The 24,662-nt window shown below is 41.7% G+C and overlaps 1 protein-coding gene across 2 annotated transcripts in view; it reads left to right on the forward strand.

Moving 5' to 3' along the window:
• Positions 1-8,794: 8,794 nt before the first annotated feature.
• Positions 8,795-24,662, forward strand: part of LOC140119608 (uncharacterized) — a 36,329-nt gene continuing 20,461 nt past the window's right edge. Inside the window, exons 1-2 of one of the 2 annotated variants that reach the window (XM_072138825.1) lie at positions 8,795-22,427; positions 23,003-23,257. In XM_072138825.1, the coding sequence (XP_071994926.1) occupies positions 8,855-22,427; positions 23,003-23,257 (13,828 nt within the window). In that variant the 5' untranslated portion in view covers positions 8,795-8,854. The remainder of the gene's footprint in view (positions 22,428-23,002; positions 23,258-24,662) is intronic. The other variant, XM_072138824.1, reaches the window with a different exon arrangement.

The following is a 24,662-nucleotide window of genomic DNA, read 5'->3' on the forward strand; positions in this document are numbered from 1 at the left end:
CCCATACACTTCTATGGGCGCACGGCACCCTACGGGAGCGGTACGGTGCAGCACACGTGCGGCACCGCACCGTTCCGTACCTGGGAAAAAGATAGGACACCTGCGCTCACCTCCTCCTCCTCTCCCCGTACACTGCCGTTGCCCGGTACGGGCGGGCAACGGCAGTGTGAATGTAGCCTAAGTGTAACTACACTTTTGTTACCCTCTTTTGACGTGATCTTTGGAGTGAAGACCTTTTGCACCATTTTGTGTGTAACAAATCTGTTGGGGGATAAGGCATTTCCTCTTTTCATATTCTGCTAGTGTACTAAGAATTTGTAATATTGTATATTCGTAATTAAAGGGATTGTCCCACTTAAAGGCATGATATTCCCTGTCTACAGATTAGGGTGTTAATGGCAGATCGTTGGTGGTCCAACCTCTAGGTCCTCTGTCCTACCAGTCTGACACTTATCTCCTACCCCTTTGACTTTGGAGGGACGACCTCTTTGGTTTTACCATCCTAAAATTCCATCTATCATCATTTTGAAATCTTAGATACAAATTTTATGCAATTCATGAACAATTTTGGGATTGAGGATTGAGGACTAATGATGTAATGTGGAGATTATTTGACAATTGTCAAACAAATGGCTCCGGATGTTTGGTCTGCTCCTTATATAAGACTAGCAGACTATGACGTCCATATAGGGGTTATGTGTATAGGTTGCCCCTGTGTGACTATTCCTTTAAGGGCGCATTAGTATCATATTATACTGACACTTTTTATGTGGATGTGGAATTGCTTGGTCACTCGGGTCAATACTTGTGACATTTCTATGATCTGTAAAGTAAACTTGTAAAGTGGAGATTGAACATATTAATATGAGGAAATTATAGCTAAATATTAACCCCTAACAAGGATCTGGTGCATCATATAGGACAGGTGAAGGATCAGGTCACATATCACTGACAGTCTGCAGGGGAGGATTATGGCTACTTTAAACCTGGGCTGGGAAAGGTTTTCGGCTCTGGGAGTAGTAGTACTGTGCTGTGCTCATATATACAGGATAGGGGTAGTAATACTGTGCTGTGCCCATATATACAGGATAGGAGTAGTAGTACTGTGCTGTGCCCATATATACAGGATAGGGGTAGTAATACTGTGCTGTGCTCATATATACAGGATAGGAGTAGTAGTACTGTGCTGTGCTCATATATACAGGATAGGGGTAGTAATACTGTGCTGTGCTCAAATATACAGGATAGGAGTAGTAGTACTGTGCTGTGCCCATATATACAGGATAGGGGTAGTAATACTGTGCTGTGCTCATATATACAGGATAGGAGTAGTAGTACTGTGCTGTGCTCATATATAAAGGATAGGAGTAGTACTGTGCTGTCCCCATATATACAGGATAGGAGTAGTAGTACTGTGCTGTGACCATATATACAGGATAGGAGTAGTAGTACTGTGCTGTGCTCATATATAAAGGATAGGAGTAGTAGTACTGTGCTGTGCCCATATATACAGGATAGGAGTAGTAGTACTGTGCTGTGCTCATATATAAAGGATAGGAGTAGTAGTACTGTGCTGTGCTCATATATAAAGGATAGGAGCAGTAGTAATGTGCTGTGTCCATATATAAAGGATAGGAGTAGTAGTACTGTGCTGTGCTCATATATAAAGGATAGGAGTAGTAGTACTGTGCTGTGCTCATATATAAAGGATAGGAGCAGTAGTAATGTGCTGTGTCCATATATACAGGATAGGAGTAGTAGTACTGTGCTGTCCCCATATATACAGGATAGGAGTAGTAGTACTGTGCTGTGTCCATATATACAGGATATGAGTAGTAGTACTGTGCTGTCCCCATATATACAGGATAGGAGTAGTAGTACTGTGCTGTGTTCATATATGCAGGATAGGAGCAGTAGTACTGTGCTGTGCCCATATATACAGGATAGGAGTAGTAGTACTGTGCTGTGCTCATATATAAAGGATAGGAGTAGTAGTACTGTGCTGTGCCCATATATACAGGATAGGAGTAGTAGTACTGTGCTGTGTCCATATATGCAGAATAGGAGCAGTAGTACTGTGCTGTGCCCATATATACAGGATAGGAGTAGTAGTACTGTGCTGTGCTCATATATAAAGGATAGGAGTAGTAGTACTGTGCTGTGCCCATATATACAGGATAGGAGTAGTAGTACTGTGCTGTGCCCATATATACAGGATAGGAGTAGTAGTACAGTGCTGTGCCCATATATACAGGATAGGAGTAGTAGTACTGTGCTGTGCTCATATATAAAGGATAGGAGGAGTAGTACTGTGCTGTGCCCATATATACAGGATAGGAGTAGTAGTACTGTGCTGTGCCCATATATACAGGATAGGAGTAGTAGTACTGTGCTGTGTCCATATATGCAGGATAGGAGCAGTAGTACTGTGCTGTGCCCATATATACAGGATAGGAGTAGTAGTACTGTGCTGTGCTCATATATAAAGGATAGGAGTAGTAGTACTGTGCTGTGCCCATATATACAGGATAGCAGTAGTAGTACTGTGCTGTGTCCATATATGCAGAATAGGAGCAGTAGTACTGTGCTGTGCCCATATATACAGGATAGGAGTAGTAGTACTGTGCTGTGCTCATATATAAAGGATAGGAGCAGTAGTACTGTGCTGTGCCCATATATACAGGATAGGAGTAGTAGTACTGTGCTGTGCCCATATATACAGGATAGGAGTAGTAGTACTGTGCTGTGCCCATATATACAGGATAGGAGTAGTAGTACTGTGCTGTGACCATATATACAGGATAGGAGTAGTAGTACTGTGCTGTGCTCATATATAAAGGATAGGAGTAGTAGTACTGTGCTGTGCCCATATATACAGGATAGGAGTAGTAGTACTGTGCTGTGCTCATATATAAAGGATAGGAGCAGTAGTAATGTGCTGTGTCCATATATAAAGGATAGGAGTAGTAGTACTGTGCTGTGCCCATATATACAGGATAGGAGTAGTAGTACTGTCCTGTGCTCATATATAAAGGATAGGAGTAGTAGTACTGTGCTGTGCTCATATATAAAGGATAGGAGCAGTAGTAATGTGCTGTGTCCATATATAAAGGATAGGAGTAGTAGTACTGTACTGTGTCCATATATACAGGATAGGAGTAGTAGTACTGTGCTGTCCCCATATATACAGGATAGGAGTAGTAGTACTGTGCTGTCCCCATATATACAGGATAGGAGTAGTAGTACTGTGCTGTCCCCATATATACAGGATAGGAGTAGTAGTACTGTGCTGTGTCCATATATGCAGGATAGGAGTAGTAGTACTGTGCTGTGCCCATATATACAGGATAGGAGTAGTAGTACTGTGCTGTGCTCATATATAAAGGATAGGAGTAGTAGTACTGTGCTGTGCCCATATATACAGGATAGGAGTAGTAGTACTGTGCTGTGTCCATATATGCAGAATAGGAGCAGTAGTACTGTGCTGTGCCCATATATACAGGATAGGAGTAGTAGTACTGTGCTGTGCTCATATATAAAGGATAGGAGTAGTAGTACTGTGCTGTGCCCATATATACAGGATAGAAGTAGTAGTACTGTGCTGTGCCCATATATACAGGATAGGAGTAGTAGTACTGTGCTGTGCCCATATATACAGGATAGGAGTAGTAGTACTGTGCTGTGACCATATATACAGGATAGGAGTAGTAGTACTGTGCTGTGCTCATATATAAAGGATAGGAGTAGTAGTACTGTGCTGTGCCCATATATACAGGATAGGAGTAGTAGTACTGTGCTGTGCTCATATATAAAGGATAGGAGCAGTAGTAATGTGCTGTGTCCATATATAAAGGATAGGAGTAGTAGTACTGTGCTGTGCCCATATATACAGGATAGGAGTAGTAGTACTGTGCTGTGCTCATATATAAAGGATAGGAGTAGTAGTACTGTGTTGTGCTCATATATAAAGGATAGGAGCAGTAGTAATGTGCTGTGTCCATATATAAAGGATAGGAGTAGTAGTACTGTACTGTGTCCATATATACAGGATAGGAGTAGTAGTACTGTGCTGTCCCCATATATACAGGATAGGAGTAGTAGTACTGTGCTGTGTCCATATATACAGGATAGGAGTAGTAGTACTGTGCTGTCCCCATATATACAGGATAGGAGTAGTAGTACTGTGCTGTGTTCATATATGCAGGATAGGAGCAGTAGTACTGTGCTGTGCCCATATATACAGGATAGGAGTAGTAGTACTGTGCTGTGCTCATATATAAAGGATAGGAGTAGTAGTACTGTGCTGTGCCCATATATACAGGATAGGAGTAGTAGTACTGTGCTGTGTCCATATATGCAGAATAGGAGCAGTAGTACTGTGCTGTGCCCATATATACAGGATAGGAGTAGTAGTGCTGTGCTGTGCTCATATATAAAGGATAGGAGTAGTAGTACTGTGCTGTGCCCATATATACAGGATAGGAGTAGTAGTACTGTGCTGTGCCCATATATACAGGATAGGAGTAGTAGTACTGTGCTGTGCCCATATATACAGGATAGGAGTAGTAGTACTGTGCTGTGCTCATATATAAAGGATAGGAGTAGTAGTACTGTGCTGTGCTCATATATAAAGGATAGGAGCAGTAGTAATGTGCTGTGTCCATATATAAAGGATAGGAGTAGTAGTACTGTACTGTGTCCATATATACAGGATAGGAGTAGTAGTACTGTGCTGTGTCCATATATACAGGATAGGAGTAGTAGTACTGTGCTGTGTCCATATATACAGGATAGGAGTAGTAGTACTGTGCTGTGTCCATATATGCAGGATAGGAGTAGTAGTACTGTGCTGTGTCCATATATGCAGGATAGGAGCAGTAGTACTGTGCTGTGCTCATATATAAAGGATAGGAGTAGTAGTACTGTGCTGTGCTCATATATAAAGGATAGGAGTAGTAGTACTGTGCTGTGCCCATATATACAGGATAGGAGTAGTAGTACTGTGCTGTGCTCATATATAAAGGATAGGAGTAATAGTACTGTGCTGTGCCCATATATACAGGATAGGAGTAGTAGTACTGTGCTGTGTCCATATATGCAGAATAGGAGCAGTAGTACTGTGCTGTGCCCATATATACAGGATAGGAGTAGTAGTACTGTGCTGTGCTCATATATAAAGGATAGGAGTAGTAGTACTGTGCTGTGCCCATATATACAGGATAGGAGTAGTAGTACTGTGCTGTGCCATATATACAGGATAGGAGTAGTAGTACTGTGCTGTGCCCATATATACAGGATAGGAGTAGTAGTACTGTGCTGTGTCCAGATGTATCTTTTATCTATGATTCTCTGATAATGATCAATAGTTGATTAACTGTAATAAATAGTTTTACCAGTCCAACCAGACGCTCCCTGAGTACATGGCAATTTTATTAGTGCCAACCAACCTGTTTTTCATGTCCTTGGAAGTGGGAGGTTAAAAAAAGTATGGTTCCGGTTGTCAAAATTGTTAAAAAGTCAAACAACCTTGTTAAAAATCCAGCCCTCTGATCGTATAATTACTGGGTAATTACCAAGAGGAATTTGCTTTGTGGATGGGATTGCTGTGGAGTGACCATGGTGTCGGTGTGTACAGTGCTGAGTATACGGGTGCAGGGTCCCCGCAGAGGCCAGGGGACAGGTACAGGCAGTGGCATCTCCTGCTCACACTGAGGGTGCGATATTGAGGTTTTGTGTTGTCTCGACGGCCTGTCAAGTATCATGTCAGAAATTGTACAAAATGACACGTTACGTGGGGTGTTACTGGTATGTAGTGGTTAGTAATTAGCAAAACTGGTCTAAGAAGGACAATCGGTGGGAAAGAAGCTGAGTCTATCTGATCTGTTCCAACACAAGACCTACAATTACACAAATTGTTAAGAAACAAGGAGTCAGATATCAATTTCTATAATACAGTGCTCTGTATCACCTGTAGTAGGCAGCAAACTCTGGAGCTCCCTCTAGAGGCAACAGAATTCAGTCATCTCCATGCACTTTTCCTCCTCATTCCTACTAATCGAGCAGGTTTTACTGATTTTATCCAATAGAAATTTTTTCTAGACTGATCTAGATAATCCATAGGGGCTCTATCTCCCCTCTCACAGCAAACAATCTCAGAGGTATTCAATTTATTGTAAAAGGCTCATTGGCAATACTGAACCCCTGTATTGCTGCATGTTTACATGTGAGAAGCTCTATCAGAACTGAACTATAACCCATTACAGGGGGGTTTCCATTTAGCTGGTCTGTGAGGAGGTGATCAACAGACCAAGATAGGTGCGGGTCCTAGTATTTATGACATATTCGATTGACCGTGTAGGCAGCAAGCAGATCTTCATACAGCGCCCTCCCTCCTACATGTGAGTTTACCCACACCTTGTGTTTATTGGATGCTATCCTACGCAAATATTTTTGGTTAATTCAGTTAATAGAAGACAGGGGAGAGGAGGGATTTTTTTTAAATTCCTAAATGTAGTGCTGAGATTCATTGCTGTGAGAGGGGAGAGGGAGTTGCAGCTATTATCTATTCTTGTATTCAGAGTATAGTGCATTACTTGTCATATCAGCAAGAACCAGCTCGATAAATATTATTAGATAGAAAAAGTGCATAAACACAAACCGGAACAGGAAAGTGAAAAATACCCAAAATATGCAGATCATATACAACATTTTAGACCCTTTCCCTTCACGCAGAGTCTCTGTAAATATTCCCACACCTACTTCTCCACTTACAATCTAGATGAATACAGAAGACAAGAGATGAAAGGGAGATGCGGCTCCATATTCTCATCTTTAGTGTTTTGCTGAGATTGTTTGCTGTGAGAGGGGAGAGGGAGCTGCAGAGTTATATTGGTGTAAAGCAGACAGCACTGTTCTAATACCACACTGGTAAAAGCCTGATCAGTCAGCAGTGAAAAAAAAACAAATCTATATGAAACACATAATAGAAATGTATATAATTAATCTAATATCACATCTATAGATTCCTATAAAGGGGTTGGTTGCCTTTTACATGATAATCGATACATTTTGCATTCCATACCGATGCACCAAGCCCTATATCCTGCAATAAACGTTCCCTTCTCTCATTTGCTTATGTTTCGTGCAGTTTTATCAGGTTTTGTTGGTTTATTACCTCTTATTAGTGTTTGCTTTATACATATTGAGACACAAAGCAAACACATGACACGGCAGGGCTCAGTTTTACTGAAGGAAATCAAACAAAATACAAGGTTAGAAGGGCAGGGACGGGGCCGAGGCGTCTCTGGCTTCTGTTTCTTATATGTTCCATATGATGAAAATGTCACATTTGTCCATTGCTTCATATGGAAGAGGTTTGTGTGTCAGTCCACAATGTAGGAGGGTTTGTACATCCTGAAGGTAACGGCAGGTTTTGGAGGGGTGTGAATTGTGACTTAAAGTCTTAAGATGAGTTTTTTTCCATGAAGTACATTGTGAAAGTCACTTACATGGGAGAATATGTGACTAATACTCTCTACGAGGCCAAGCCGTGCCCCTATGGGGGAGTCATCAGGCAGAGGGGTGAATGGGATTAGGCAAAGATAGAGGTATTGGGGCAGATTTACTTACCCGGTCCAGTCGCGATCCAGCGGCGCGTTCTCAGACGAGGATTCAGGTCTTCCAGTGATTCACTAAGGTGGTGCGCCCAATGTCCACCAGGTGTCGCAGCTGTGCCGAAGTCCGCCGGAGTTCTCCAACCTATTCCCGGTGCATGTGAGTGATAGATTTTGCGACACAATTCGGTCTTTAAATTCTGTGTTTTTTAGAAATCCGTCGGGTTTTCTGACGGACACGTCCCCAATTTCTGTCGTGTAAAAGCCGGCGTGTTTGCGCCAAAATCCGATCGTGTGCACCAAAATCCCGGCGGAATTCGGCGCAAAACGGAAAAAGTCGGGAAACCTGACAAAAGTGCGGCCGCGGAACCCTTACTAACTGAGCCCCAATGTGTTAGGATCAGACCTGTCATATAGCTATTGTATATGGGACGACCTGTTTGTAGAGCTTGAGGTCAGGCTGTTATTGTACTGTTAGTGGGGACACTCATTCAGGATCCTCAGCTTATTACTATGGTGGTTTACAAAGAGCGTATCATGCTATGGAGGACTTGTCTGGTTCTGCATGACCCCATTGAACTGAAAGGACACTGTGTAATGCTTCTTTTCTCCTGTTGGTGGCACTGCAGGGAAATTAAACACTCAGTGAGAGGGTTCCCATTAAATTACAACTGACCAATAAGACTCTGAAGAGTCCGACAGATTGTTTAAGGACCATTCTAATAATTAGAAAGAACCCATCTTATCCAATGAGGTCATATTTTCAAAACTATGTGTCCCACAGCTATTATTTTCTGTACTGTCTATATTTAAAATGTAATATTTTACAAATAACTTCCATATAATAGAAAGCCAGTTCGGGGTTGTGCCTATTTTTGACGGTGGAATAAGAATTTACCAGAAAGAAGGATTCATACAAATACTATGATGGTGCATCGTCCCCTGGTTTGGTTCCAACTCACTATTCCTACAAATAAACTTTGATAGTCCACTGGGCAACCATCATGACCATTGGTGGTGGGCCAGTGGCTTTAGTTCTAGACCAGAGGGCAATGCATTTCGATTGAGAGGTTCCCCATTTAGCTCAACATATGGCTTGTATCTAATGAAATGTACCATAATTTTTGATTTTGTAATTTTTTTTTCTAGCTGACACAAGTTCTACAAATGAAACTACAACGTCTTATACCTCATCAGGTAGTGATTCATCACAGACGTCATCACAAACTACAGTGATAAATATGAGTACAACGGACAGCAGTACCGGTACTGTCTCTGATACATCTCCAGACAGTAGTACAACCTCTAGCCAGGAGCCAAGCACATCACTAAGTGATGCTACAACCCAATCTCAAAGTGCAACTACAACTCAACAAGAGTCGACAAGCAGCACCGGAGAAGTAACATCCATATCCAACACCAATACATCAAGTAGTGAACCTTCTGCATCAACCAATGCTGAAACTTCATCAAATACCGAATCAGTGACTACATCTGATACTGGTACCATCACACAAGAAACAACATTAGTGGACTCCACGACACAGAGAAGTACAGCAGATACTATCACGTCTTCATCCATCACAGATGTTACCTCCACAGATACCTCAACATCTGCAGGGTCTACAAGTAACGTTGAATCATCTTCTGTAAATCCTACAGGCACATCCACCGAAATGCCTTCTAGTATAGCGACATCAGAGTCAACAACTAGTGCAAGTGTGACTACTACAGATGTCGTGGCTTCATCAACCATAGAAAGTTTGTCCACAGTTACCTCAACATTTGAAAGTTCTGCAGTGACGTCAAGTAATGTTGAATCTACATCTCCAAGTTCTGAAAGCCCTTCAGGAGCCTCCACTGAAACATCTACTAGTGTAGGACCAACAGAATCCACAACAGCAGAAAGTATCTCCACAGTCTTGTCAACCGCTGAAACATCTCCAGTGACATCAAGTAACACTGAATCTACATCTTTGTCATCTTCTGTAAGTCCAGCAGACACAACTGAGATTTCTACAAGTATCTCACAATCAGAATCCACTACTACAGAAAGCTTCTCCACAGTCATCTCTACTTCTGAAACATCAACAGTAGCAGCAAGTATCTCTGAAACTACATCCGAGTCATCTTCTGTAAGTCCTTCAGACACAACACAATCAGGATCCATAACTACAGATGGAATCTCCACATCTTCTGTGACATTGACTTACTTTGAATCTTCATCTACATCACCTTCTGTAAGTCCTTCAGATACAACCACTGAAACTCCTACAAGTACTTTCCAATCAGAAACATCTTCAGTGACATCAACTAACTTTGAGTCAACCTCCTTGTCACCGTCTGTAAGTGTTTCAGACACAACCACTGACATTTCTACAAGTACTTTACTATCAGACTCCACAACCTCCCAAGACATCTCAACAGTCTTGTCAACCTCTGAAACACCTACAGTGACATCAAGTAACACAGAATCTACATCCATGTCACCTTCTGTAAGCCCTTCAGACACGACCACTGAAACCCCTACAAATACCTTACAATCAGATTCCACAACTACAGGAAGCATCTCCACAGTCATCTCTACTTCTGAAACATCAACAGTGACATCAAGTTTCACTGAATCCACATCTGTTTCATCTTTCGTCAGTGTTTCAGACACAACCACCACAGAAATACCTACTAGTTCATCAGAGTCTACAACAGCAGCAGATATCTCAACAGTCTTGTCAACTTCTGAGACATCACCTTCTGTAAGTCCTTCAGACACGACTACTGAAACCCCTACAAGTACTTTCCAATCCGAAACATCTTCAGTGACTTCAAGTAACTTTGAATCAACCTCCTTGTCACCCTCTGTAAGTGTTTCAGACACAACCACTGACATTTCTACAAGTACCTTACTATCAGACTCCACAACCTCCCAAGACATCTCAACAGTTTTGTCAACCTCTGAAACATCTACAGTGACATCAAGTAACACAGAATCTACATCCATGTCACCGTCTGTAAGTGTTTCAGACACAACCACTGACATTTCTACAAGTACTTTACTATCAGACTCCACAACCTCCCAAGACATCTCAACAGTTTTGTCAACCTCTGAAACATCTACAGTGACATCAAGTAACACAGAATCTACATCCATGTCACCTTCTGTAAGCCCTTTAGAAACCAGCACTGAAACTCCTACAAGTACTTTACAACCAGATTCCACAACTACAGAAAGCATCTCCACAGTCATCTCTACTTCTGAAACATCAACAGTGACATCAAGTTTCACTGAATCCACATCGGTTTCATCTTTCGTCAGTGTTTCAGACACAACCACTGAACCCCCTACTAGTTCATCACTATCAGAATCTACAACAGCAGCAGCAGATATCTCAACAGTCTTGTCAACTTCTGAAACATCAACAGTGACATCAACTATCTCTGAATCTACATCTGTGTCATCTTCTGTAAGTCCTTCAGACACAACTACTGAATCCCCTGCAAGTACCTTACAATCAGATACTACAACCACAGGAAGCATCTCCACAGTCATCTCTACTTCTGAAACATCTTCAGTGACATCAAGTAACTTTGAATCTACATCTTTGTCATCTTCTGTAAGTGTTTCAGACACAACCACAGACATTTCTACAAGTACTTTACTATCAGACTCCACAACATCCCAAGACATCTCAACAGTCTTGTCAACCTCTGAAACACCTACAGTGACATCAAGTAACACAGAATCTACATCCTTGTCACCTTCTGTAAGCCCTTCAGACACGACCACTGAAACCCCTACAAGTACCTTACTATCAGATTCCACAACTACAGGAAGCATCTCCACAGTCATCTCTACTTCTGAAACATCATCAACAACATCAGGTTTCACTGAATCCACATCTGTTTCATCTTTCGTCAGTGTGTCAGACACAACCACTGAACCCCCTACTAGTTCATCACAATCAGAGTCTACAACAGCAGCAGCAGGTATCTCAACTGTCTTGTCAACTTCTGAAACATCACCTTCTGTAAGTCCTTCAGACACAACTACTGAAACGCCTACAAGTACTTTCCAATCAGAAACATCTACAGTGACATCAAGTAACTTTGAATCAACCTCCTTGTCACCGTCTGTAAGTGTTTCAGACACAACCACTGACATTTCTACAAGTACTTTACTATCAGATTCCACAACCTCCCAAGACATCTCAACAGTCTTGTCAACCTCTGAAACACCTACAGTGACATCAAGTATCACAGAATCTACATCTTTCTCACCTTCTACAAGTCCATCAGACTCGACCATTGAAACCTCTACAAGTAACTTGCAATCAGATTCCACAACTACAGAAAGCATCTCCACAATCATCTCTACTTCAGAAACATCAACAGTGACATCAAGTAACTTTGAATCTACATCCATGTCGCCTTCTGTAATGGTTTCGGATACAACCACTGATACTTCTACAAGCTCCTTACAATCAGATTCTACAACCTCAGTGGGCGTCTCAACAGTCTTGTCTACCTCTGAAACACCTACAGTCACATCAGTTATCACTGAATCTACATCGTTTTCACCTTCTGTAAGTCCTTCAGACACAACAACAGAAGTTCCTACTAATACAGCACAATCAGATTCCACTACTACAGAAGGGACATCCACAGTCACACAGACTTCTGAAACATCAAGTAACTTTGAATCTACATCCTTGTCACCTTCTGTAAGTTCTGCAGACACAACCACTGACATTCCTACAAGTGTAACAGAATCCACAACTACAGAAAGTATTTCCACCATCATCTCTACTTCTGAATCATCCACAGCAACAGTGAGTATCTCTGAATCTACATCTGTGTCTTCTTCTGTCACAGTTTCAGACACAACCACTGAAATTCTTAGCAGTACAATACAATCAGAATCTACAACAGCCTTGCCAACCTCTGAAACATCACCATCTGTAAGTCTTTCAGACACAACCAGTGAATCCCCAACAAGCACCTTACAATCAGATTCTACAACCTCGGGCGGCGTCTCCACAACATTGTCAACTTCTGAAACATCTACAGTGACGTCAAGTAACTTTGAATCTACATCTTTCTCACCATCTGTAAGTGCTTTGGACACAACCACTGATATTTCTACAAGTTCCTTACAATCAGACTCCACAACCTTCCAAGTTGTCTCAACAATCTTATCAACTACTGAAATATCTACAGTGACATCAAGTAACACAGAATCTACATCCATGTCACCTTCTGTAAGCCCTTCAGACACGACCACTGAAACCCCTACAACAACTTTACAATCAGATTCCACAACTACAGAAAGCATCTCCACAGTCATCTCTACTTCTGAAACATCATCAACAACATCAGGTTTCACTGAATCCACATCTGTTTCATCTTTCGTCAGTGTTTCAGACACAACCACCGAAATCCCTACTAGTTCATCACAATCAGAATCTACAACAGCAGCAGATATCTTAACTGTCTTGTCAACTTCTGAAACATCAACAGTGACATCAACTATCTCTCAATCTACATCCTTGTCACCTTCTGTAAGTGTTTCAGACACAACCACTGACATTTCTACAAGTTCCTTTCAATCAGATTCCCCAACCTCCCAAGTTGTCTCAACAGTTTTATCAACTACTGAAACACCCACAGTAACATCAGGTATCTCTGAATCTACATCCTTGTCACCTTCTGTAAGTCCATCAGACACGACCACTGAAACCCCTACAAGTACCTTACAATCAGATTCCACAACTACCGAAAGCATCTCCACAGTCATCTCTACTTCTGAAACATCAACAACATCAAGTTTCACTGAATCCACATCGGTTTCATCTTTCGTCAGTGTTTCAGACACAACCACTGAAATCCCTACTAGTTCATCACTATCAGAATCTACAACAGCAGCAGGTATCTCAACAGCCTTGTCAACTTCTGAGACATCAACAGTGACATCAAGTATCTCTGAATCTACATCTGTGTCACCTTCTGTAAGCCCTTTAGACACAACCACTGAATCCCCTACAAGTACCTTACAATCAGATACTACAACCACAGAAAGCATCTCCACAGTCATCTCTACTTCTGAAACATCTCCATTGACATCAACTAACTTTGAGTCAACCTCCTTGTCACCTTCTGTAAGTGTTTCAGACACAACCACTGACATTTCTACAAGTACTTTACTATCAGACTCCACAACCTCCCAAGACATCTCAACAGTCTTGTCAACCTCTGAAACACCTACAGTGACATCAAGTAACACAGAATCTACATCCTTGTCACCTTCTGTAAGCCCTTCAGACACGACCACTGAAACCCCTACAACAACTTTACAATCAGATTCCACAACTACAGAAAGCATCTCCACAGTCATCTCTACTTCTGAAACATCATCAACAACATCAGGTTTCACTGAATCCACATCTGTTTCATCTTTCGTCAGTGTGTCAGACACAACCACTGAACCCCCTACTAGTTCATCAGAATCTACAGCAGCAGCAGCAGCAGATATCTCAACAGTCTTGTCAACTTCTGAAACATCAACAGTGACATCAACTATCTCTGAATCTACATCGTTCTCACCTTCTGTAAGTGCTTCAGACACAACCACTGACATTTCTACAAATACCTTACTATCAGACTCCACAACCTCCAAAGTTGTCTCAACTGTCTTATCAACTACTGAAACACCTACAGTGACATCAAGTAACACAGAATCTACATCTTTGTCACCTTCTGTAAGCCCTTCAGACACGACCACTGAAACCCCTACAAGTACCTTACAATCAGATTCCACAACTACAGAAAGCATCTCCACAATCATCTCTACTTCTGAAACATCAACAGTGACATCAAGCAACACTGATTCTACATCCATGTCACCTTCTGTAATTGTTTCGGATACAACCACTGATATTTCTACAAGTTCCTTACAATCAGATTCTACAACCTCGGTAGGCGTCTCAACAGTCTTGTCAACCACTGAAACACCTACAGTAACATCAGGTATCTCTGAATCTACATCTTTGTCACCTTCTGTAAGTCCATCAGACACGACCACTGAAACCCCTACAAGTACCTTACAATCAGATTCCACAACTACAGAAAGTATCTCCACAGTCATCTCTACTTCTGAAACATCTCCAGTGACATCAAGTTTCACTGAATCCACATCGGTTTCATCTTTCGTCAGTGTGTCAGACACAACCACTGAAATCCCTACTAGTTCATCACAATCAGAATCTACAGCAGCAGCAGCAGGTATCTCAACAGTCTTGTCAACTTCTGAAACATCAACAGTGACATCAAGTATCTCTGAATCTACATCATTGTCACCTTCTGTAAGCCCTTCAGACATGACCACTGAAACCCCTACAAGCACCTTACAATCAGATTCTACAACCTCGGGAGGCGTCTCCACAATATTGTCAACTTCTGAAACATCTCCATTGACATCAAGTAACTTCGAATCAACCTCCTTGTCACCGTCTGTAAGTGTTTCAGACACAACCACTGACATTTCTACAAGTACTTTACTATCAGACTCCACAACCTCCCAAGACATCTCAACAGTCTTGTCAACCTCTGAAACACCTACAGTGACATCAAGTAACACAGAATCTACATCCATGTCACCTTCTGTAAGCCCTTCAGACACGACCACTGAAACCCCTACAAATACCTTACTATCAGATTCTACAACTACAGAAAGCATCTCCACAGTCATCTCTACTTCTGAAACATCAACAGTGACATCAATTTTCACAGAATCCACATCTGTTTCATCTTTCGTCAGTGTGTCAGACACAACCACTGAACCCCCTACAAGTTCATCAGAATCTACAACAGCAGCAGCAGCAGATATCTCAACTGTCTTGTCAACTTCAGAAACATCAATAGTGACATCAACTATCTCTGAATCTACATCCATGTCACCTTCTGTAAGTCATTTAGACACAACCACTGAATCCCCTACAAGTACCTTACAATCAGATACTACAACTACAGAAAGCATCTCCACAGTCATCTCTACTTCTGAAACATCAACAGTGACATCAAGTAACTTTGAATCTACATCCTTGTCGCCCTCTGTAAGTGTTTCAGACACAACCACTGACATTTCTACAAGTACTTTACTATCAGACTCCACAACCTCCCAAGACATCTCAACAGTCTTGTCAACCTCTGAAACATCAACAGTGACATCAAGTATCACAGAATCTACATCGTTCTCACCTTCTGTAAGTCCTTCAGACACGACCACTGAAACCCCTACAAGTACCTTACAATCAGATTCCACAACTACAGAAAGCATCTCCACAGTCATCTCTACTTCTGAAACATCAACAGTGACATCAATTTTCACAGAATCCACATCTGTTTCATCTTTCGTCAGTGTGTCAGACACAACCACTGAACCCCCTACTAGTTCATCAGAATCTACAACAACAGCAGCAGCAGATATCTCAACAGTCTTGTCAACTTCAGAAACATCAATAGTGACATCAACTATCTCTGAATCTACATCCATGTCACCGTCTGTAAGTGCTTCAGACACAACCACTGACATTTCTACAAATACCTTACTATCAGACTCCACAACCTCCCAAGTTGTCTCAACTGTCTTATCAACTACTGAAACACCTACAGTGACATCAAGTAACACAGAATCTACATCCTTGTCACCTTCTGTAAGTCCATCAGACACGACCACTGAAACCCCTACAACAACTTTACAATCAGATTCCACAACTACAGAAAGCATCTCCACAGTCATCTCTACTTCTGAAACACCAACAGTGACATCAAGCAACACTGATTCTACATCCATGTCACCTTCTGTAATTGTTTCGGATACAACCAATGATATTTCTACAAATACCTTACTATCAGACTCCACAACCTCCCAAGACATCTCAACAGTCTTATCAACTACTGAAACACCTACAGTGACATCAAGTATCACAGAATCTACATCCTTGTCACCTTCTGTAAGCCCTTCAGACACGACCACTGAATCCCCTACAACAACTTTACAATCAGATTCCACAACTACAGGAAGCATCTCCACAGTCATCTCTACTTCTGAAACATCTTCAACAACATCAGGTTTCACTGAATCCACATCTGTTTCATTTTTCGTCAGTGCTTCAGACACAACCACTGAAATCCCAACTAGTTCATCACAATCAGAGTCTACAACAGCAGCAGATATATCAACAGTCTTGTCAACCTCTGAAACATCAACAGTGACATCAACTATCTCTGAATCTACATCCGTGTCACCTTCTGTAAGTCTTTCAGACACAACCACTGAAACCAGTACAAGCACCTTACAAACAGATTCTACAACCTCTGGAGGCGTCTCCACAATATTGTCAACTTCTGAAACATCTACAGTGACATCAAGTAACTTGGAATCAACCTCCTTGTCACCGTCTGTAAGTGTTTTAGACACAACCACTGACATTTCTACAAGTACTTTACTATCAGACTCCACAACCTCCCAAGACATTTCAACAGTCTTGTCAACCTCTGAAACGCCTACAGTGACATCAAGTATCACAGAATCTACATCCATGTCACCTTCTGTAAGCCCTTCAGACACGACCACTGAAACCCCTACAACTACCTTACAATCAGATTCCACAACTACTGAAAGCATCTCCACAGTCATCTCTACTTCTGAAACATCAACAGCGACATCAAGTTTCACTGAATCCACATCTGTTTCATCTTTCGTCAGTGTGTCAGACACAACCACTGAAATCCCTACTAGTTCCTCACTATCAGAGTCTACAACAGCAGCAGCAGATATCTCAACAGTCTTGTCAACCTCTGAAACACCTACAGTGACATCAAGTAACACAGAATCTACCTCCTTGTCACCTTCTGTAAGCCCTTCAGACACGACCACTGAATCCCCTACAAGTACCTTACTATCAGATTCTACAACTACAGAAAGCATCTCCACAGTCATCTCTACTTCTGAAACATCAACAGCAACATCAAATTTCATGGAATCCACATCTGTATCGTCTTCCGTCAGTATTTCAGACACAACCAGTGAAATCCCGACTACTTCATCACAATCAGAAGCTACAACAGGAGGTATCTCAACAATCTTGTCAACCTCTGAAACACCCACAGTGACATCAAGTAACACAGAATCTATATCTTTCTCACCTTCTGTAAGCCCTTCAGACACGACCACTGAAACCCCTACAACAACTTTACAACTAGATTCCACAACTACAGGAAGTATCTCCACAGTCATCTCTACTTCTGAAACATCTCCAGTGACAACAAGCAACTTTGAATCTTCATCTCTGTCTCCTTCAGTAAGTTCCTCAGGGACAACCACTGAGATACCTACTAGTACAGCACAATCAGATTCGACAACTTCAGGAAGTCTCTCCACTGTCATCTCCACTTCTGAAACGTCTCTATTGACAACTGCCTTTGAATCTACATCTGTTTCACCCTCCTCAAGTTCAACCACTGAAATCCCTACTGGTGCAGCACAATCAGAGTCAACAACTACAGGAAGTGTCTCCACAGTCATCTCTACTTCCGAAACATCTACAGTGACAACAGGTATCTTTGAATCTTCATCTCTGTCCCCTTCAGTAAGTTCCTCAGGTACAACCACTGAGATACCTACTAGTACAACACAATCAGAATCGACAACTACAGGAAGTATCTCCACAGTCATCTCTACTTCTGAAACGTCTCCAGTGACAACAAGTATCTTTATATCTTCATCTCTGTATCCTTCAGTAAGTACTGAAATTCCTACCAGTACCACACAATCAGAATCGACAAGTATAGGAAGTATCTCCACAGTCATCTCTACTTCTGAAACATCTCCAGTGACAACAAGTATCTTTGAATCTTCATCTCTGTCTCCTTCAGTAAGTTCCTCAGGTACAACCACTGAGATACCTACTAGTACAGCACAATCAGAATCAACAACTTCAGGAAGTTTCACTGTCATCTCCACTTCTGAAACATCTCCAATAGCAACAAGTATCTTTGAATCTTCATCTCTGTCCCCTTCAGTAAGTTCCTCAGGTACAACCACTGAGATACCTACTAGTACAACACAATCAGAATCGACAACTACAGGAAGTATCTCCACAGTCATCTCTACTTCTGAAACGTCTCCAGTGACAACAAGTATCTTTATATCTTCATCTCTGTATCCTTCAGTAAGTACTGAAATTCCTACCAGTACCACACAATCAGAATCGACAAGTATAGGAAGTATCTCCACAGTCATCTCTACTTCTGAAACATCTCCAGTGACAACAAGTATCTTTGAATCTTCATCTCTGTCTCCTTCAGTAAGTTCCTCAGGTACAACCACTGAGATACCTACTAGTACAGCACAATCAGAATCAACAACTTCAGGAAGTTTCACTGTCATCTCCACTTCTGAAACATCTCCAATAGCAACAAGTATCTTTGAATCTTCATCCCTGTCCCCTTCAGTAAGTTCCTCAGGTACAACCACTGAGATACCTACTAGTACAGCACAATCACAATCGACAACTACAGGAAGTTTCTCCACAGTCATCTCCACTTCTGAAACGTCTCCAGTGACAACAAGTATCTTTGAATCTTCATCCCTGTCTCCTTCAGTAAGTTCCTCAGGGACAACCACTGAAATTCCTCCTAGTAACACACAATCAGAATCGACAACCACAGGAAGTTTCTCCACTGTCATCTCTACTTCTGAAACGTCTCCAGTGACAACAAGTATCTTTATATCTTCATCTCTGTCCCCTTCAATAAGTTCCTCAGGGACAACCACTGAGATACCTACTAGTACAGCACAATCAGAATCAACAACTTCAGGAAGTTTCTCCACTTTCATCTCCACTTCTGAAACGTCTCCATTGACAACAGCCTTTGAATCTACATCTGTGTCACCCTCCTCAAGTACAACCATTGAAATCCCTACTGGTGCAGCACAATCAGAGTCAACAACTACAGGAAATATCTCCACAGTCATCTCTACTTCTGAAACAACACCTTTGACAACTACCTTTCAATCTTCATCTCTATCTCCTTCAGTAAGTTCCTCAGGGACAACCACTGAGATACCTACTAGTACAGGACAATCAGAATCAACAACTTCAGGAAGTCTCTCCACTGTCATCTCCACTTCTGAAACATCTCCAGTGACAAGTATCTTTGAATCTTCATCTCTATCTCCTTCTGAAAGTTCCACAAGTCCAACCACTGAGATACCTACTAGTACAGGACAATCAGAATCGACAACTACTAGAAGTCTCTCCACTGTCATCTCCACTTCTGAAACGTCTCTATTGACAACTGTCTTTGAATCTACATCTGTGTCACCCTCCTCAAGTTCAACCACTGAAATCCCTACTGGTGCAGAACAATCAGAGTCGATAACTACAGGAAGTATCTCCACAGTCATCTCCACTTCTGAAACATCTCCAGTGACAACAAGCAACTTTGAATCTTCATCTCTGTCCTCTTCAGTAAGTTCCTCAGGGACAACCACTGAAATCCCTACCAGTACTACACAATCAGAATCAACAACTTCAGGAAGTATTTCCACAGTAATCTCCACTTCTGAAACGTCTCCAGTGACTATCTTGGAATCTTCATCCCTGTCCCCTTCAGTAAGTTCCTCAGGTGCAACCATTGAAATTACTACCAGTACCACACAATCAGAATCGACAACTACAGGAAGTCTCTCCACAGTCATCTCTACTTCTGAAACATCTCCAGTGACATCAAGTATCTTTGAATCCTCATCTCTGTCTCCTTCAGTAAGTTCCTCAGGGACAACCACTGAGATACCTACTAGTACAGCACAATCAGATTCGACAACTTCAGGAAGTATCTCCACAGTCATCTCTACTTCTGAAACGTCTCCATTGACAACTGCCTTTGAATCTACATCTGTGTCACCCTCCTCAAGTTCAACCACTGAAATCCCTACTGGTGCAGCACAATCAGAGTCAACAACTACAGGAAGTATCTCCACAGTCATCTCCACTTCCGAAACATCTCCAGTGACTATCTTTGAATCTTCATCCCTGTCTCCTTCAGTAAATTCCACAGGTACAACCACTGAAATCCCTACTGGTGCAGCACAATCAGAATCGACAACCACAGGAAGTCTCTCCACTGTCATCTCTACTTCTGAAACGTCTCCAGTGACAACAAGTATCTTTGTATCTTCATCACTGTCCCCTTCAGTGGAAACCTCTACTGGTACCACACAAACTGAATCATCCACAACCACAGAAAGTATCTCCACTGTCATCTCTACTTCTGAAACATCTCCATTTATAACAAGTAGCTTTGAGTCTACATCGTTGTCACCTTCTGTAAGCTCCTCAAGCAGCACAACAAGGGAAATCCTTACTGGTACATCCCAATCAGAATCCACAACTTCACAAATCTTTACTTTTACTTCTACAACACCTGCTTCTATCTCAACCTCATCTAATACTGAAACTACATCTAGTACTAGCAGCAGTGTCATCTCCGCTGGGATCAATTCTACAGAACTTTCCACAGCAGGGACCACATTTGGGTCAAACATCACATCTCTTTCTACTCCGGCTGTAACAACAATGTCTACAAGTGTCCCCTCAACAACCACAAGCATATTAGATACTAACACTACTACTACTACTTCTACCACCACCACCACTATTGTACCAACAACTACCTCAACTAATAACTCAACAATAACAGATATCCTTTCTGATCCTACATCCACATTTATGACAGTGACAACCATCCCTTCTCAGACTTCACAGAGTACAGTAAGTGATAGTAGTACAGGTTTGCACACAGCTGGTATAAATTCTACACAACCATCTTCAGAACCAACCAGTGAAACCATTTACACCACTTCTACGCCAACATCTATGGCAGGAGGCCTTTCGTCTGGATCAACGACGACTGCCACAACAATGTCTCCTTTGAGCTCTATGACACCAACAACATTGAGTAATGTCAGTACTAGTCTAAGCACAGCAGAAACAACCACTACTACTACTCCTACCACCACCACCACAGCTGTGACATCTGTCAACTCAACATTGACAAGTGGCCTTTCAACTGCGTCAACAACAGCCACCACCACAACACTACCTTTGGGCTCGATGACTACAGTGAGTAATGCCAGTACCACTCTAAATACAGCCGGAAGTTCAACAGAGAGATCCACCTCAGAAACAACCACAATTACTTCTACCACTAGCACCACTTACGTACCAACAGCTGGGACATCTGTCAACTCAACATTGACAAGCGGCCTTTCAACTGCATCAACAACAGCCACCAGCTCCACAACACCATCTTTAAGCTCGACTACTCCTTCAACAGTGAGTAATGCCAGTACTACTCTAAGTACAGCAGGAAGTACTACAGAGAGATCCACATCAGAAACAACCACAACTTCTTCTACTGCTACCACCACCACACCAACAACACTCATATCTGTCAACTCAACATTAACAAGCGGCCTTTCAACTGCGTCAACAACAGTCACCAACACCACAACACCATCTTTAACCGTAACAACACCAGCAACAGCGAGTAATGCCACGACTACTCTGAGCACCACGCAACCTTCCACAGCAAGTGCCACCATCACTACAGCGCCAACAACAGTCCCACCTGTCAACTCCACAAGTGTCCTTTCAAGTCTTACATCCTCTACAACATCAACGACTTCAGCAACGACAACGCCGACAACGACAACATCAACAACCACAACATCCACTGCATCACCTTCAGTTTGTGGTGAGTAACCAAAACCTAATAATAATTCCTCTGCTAGTGTATGCTTAAGAAAAGGCTTAGCCTTCAAGCCAATTTCCATTTCTTTACCCAATCTTTATTTTCAGTCCTGTTACAATTTTATAATACATTAAGGCTTAATTTTCCTGATGGAGTGCCAGATCCACCTGTAAGTTAAAGAATAACATTGTGACTACCTGCATTCTTCACTAGGGGGAGCTCTGGAGCATGCTGTAGACTTCATTGCCATAGAGCTTAATGTATTAACAGTATACAGTTAGCTTACAAGCTCCCCCTAGTGGTGCCGGCAGGTACTTTTTTAGAGGATTTGGTGCTCTGTATTACATCGCATTAGCTAATAACATTGTGACTACTTGCATTCTTCACTAGGGGGAGCTCTGGAGCATACTGTAGACTTTATTTTCATAGAGCTTAATGTACTAACAGTATACAGTTAGCTTACAAGCTCCCCCTAGTGGTGCCTGCAGATACTTTTTGGAGGATTTGGTGCTCTGTATTACATCACATTAGTTTTAATTTATCTGTTGTGTAATAACATTTTCACATCTTTTTTGCAGATGTTGCCTCTGTTTCTGTACAACTCTTAAATATCACCAGTGATGTGATTATCTTCAAGCTAATCAAACAAGGAGCTCCGAACAACGCCGTGTACAGAGTGGTACTGTCCACGGGCAGCAACACCACGGCGGCGATCACTACCTCCAGCACGACACTTAACTTTACTGGTCTGTTTCCTTCTGTGGAGTATCAGATATCTGTGCAGCAGACATTTTGCCCTCAAAAACCAAATTATTCTGTGGCTGTCAGGACAGGTACGTGGCTGGTTTCTTAGAAACTGTAAATAATATATATTGTCTTTTAAAATGTGATATGTTTTTATACGGGGAGTTTGATGTGCAATTACCCGTAGGGTGAAATGAGAAAATTCTGTCTTCCAGTTGTCACCACTAGGGGGAGCTCAGGATCTTAGAGCATAGTGATTGTATATTAAACTCTACAATGATACAGTATCCAGTGAGCTTCTTCTAGTGGTGATTGTTGCAAAATTTTATATATTATATAAATATTCTTTGACTCCATATTTATGCAGAGAATTTGGAGCTCTGTACTTGCCATTCTTAGTAAAGATTGTATGAAATCTCTCAGTAGCATCAAATTATTGGACCTTTATGATGTTGTCTATACTACATGTATATCTATGACACTTTGGAAGATCAGTGGATATCTCCTTTATGCATTTGAAAAAAAAACAGCGCCCCACCTGCCAACAGGCTGTGTCAGGTATTGCAGCTCCACTCTATTAAAGGCAGTTCTGCAGAACCAACCCCAACCAATGGACATGTGTGGTGCTGTTTTTGTCACCATTTTTGTCAAGTAGCCCCTGAACAATCCGAAACTTGTCCGAGGGGGTTAACAATTTTTCGCCCATCCTTTACGTGACCTAAGTATTTACCTTGCCTCTAATCTCCATCAGCGGGGGATGAACATTGTGCAGAAACTACTTGAGTAGACATCAGCGGGAGCTTAGGCTTCAGGATATAAATAGGTTATTTCCTGAAGTCTTGTGGACATAGTGAGACGCTACCGTACGGAGAAGGCGATATTCATATCACGGCTTAGGATCGAATCTCACAATTACCGTCATCTACTGAATGGCCACAAATCAAATACAAAAAGCTCCAAAAGGAACATACAACAAACACAGAGATGAGGCAACTGTATAGCGTATAATACTGGAAGTGACTGATCATCCAGGATCGGGGTACATCGCGTTCCGTCATCGCGTTCATGCTGATTGATGACGGTCACTCATTTTCCACTATTAACCCCCTCCCTGTCCATACACACACTTGCTTGTTTGTATTTCCCACTACAATGTGTAACTACAATGTGTAAGAGCCAACATGGAAAGTCCAGGGGGGGGAGGGGGGTTATACTATATACGGAAATATTTTAAAATTGTTGCAAAAAGAAGGTAGGATTCTCCAAGGAAAATGCTAATAAGTGTATCATTTGTATCATGATATATAATATTTTGTTAGAATAATTTTTGTATGATAATTTATTACATTGTTTATTATTATTTATTTATTATTTGTTACTATTGTCAATAATATGATCCATTTTTTGTCATTTTATATCTATAATTAATATTCTGGCTATTATTATTATTATTATTATTATAGTATGGCGGTACGGATAATCTGGTTTGGTGGG

Source organism: Engystomops pustulosus, chromosome 2 (assembly GCF_040894005.1).
Source record: "Engystomops pustulosus chromosome 2, aEngPut4.maternal, whole genome shotgun sequence".
Taxonomy (NCBI): domain Eukaryota; kingdom Metazoa; phylum Chordata; class Amphibia; order Anura; family Leptodactylidae; genus Engystomops; species Engystomops pustulosus.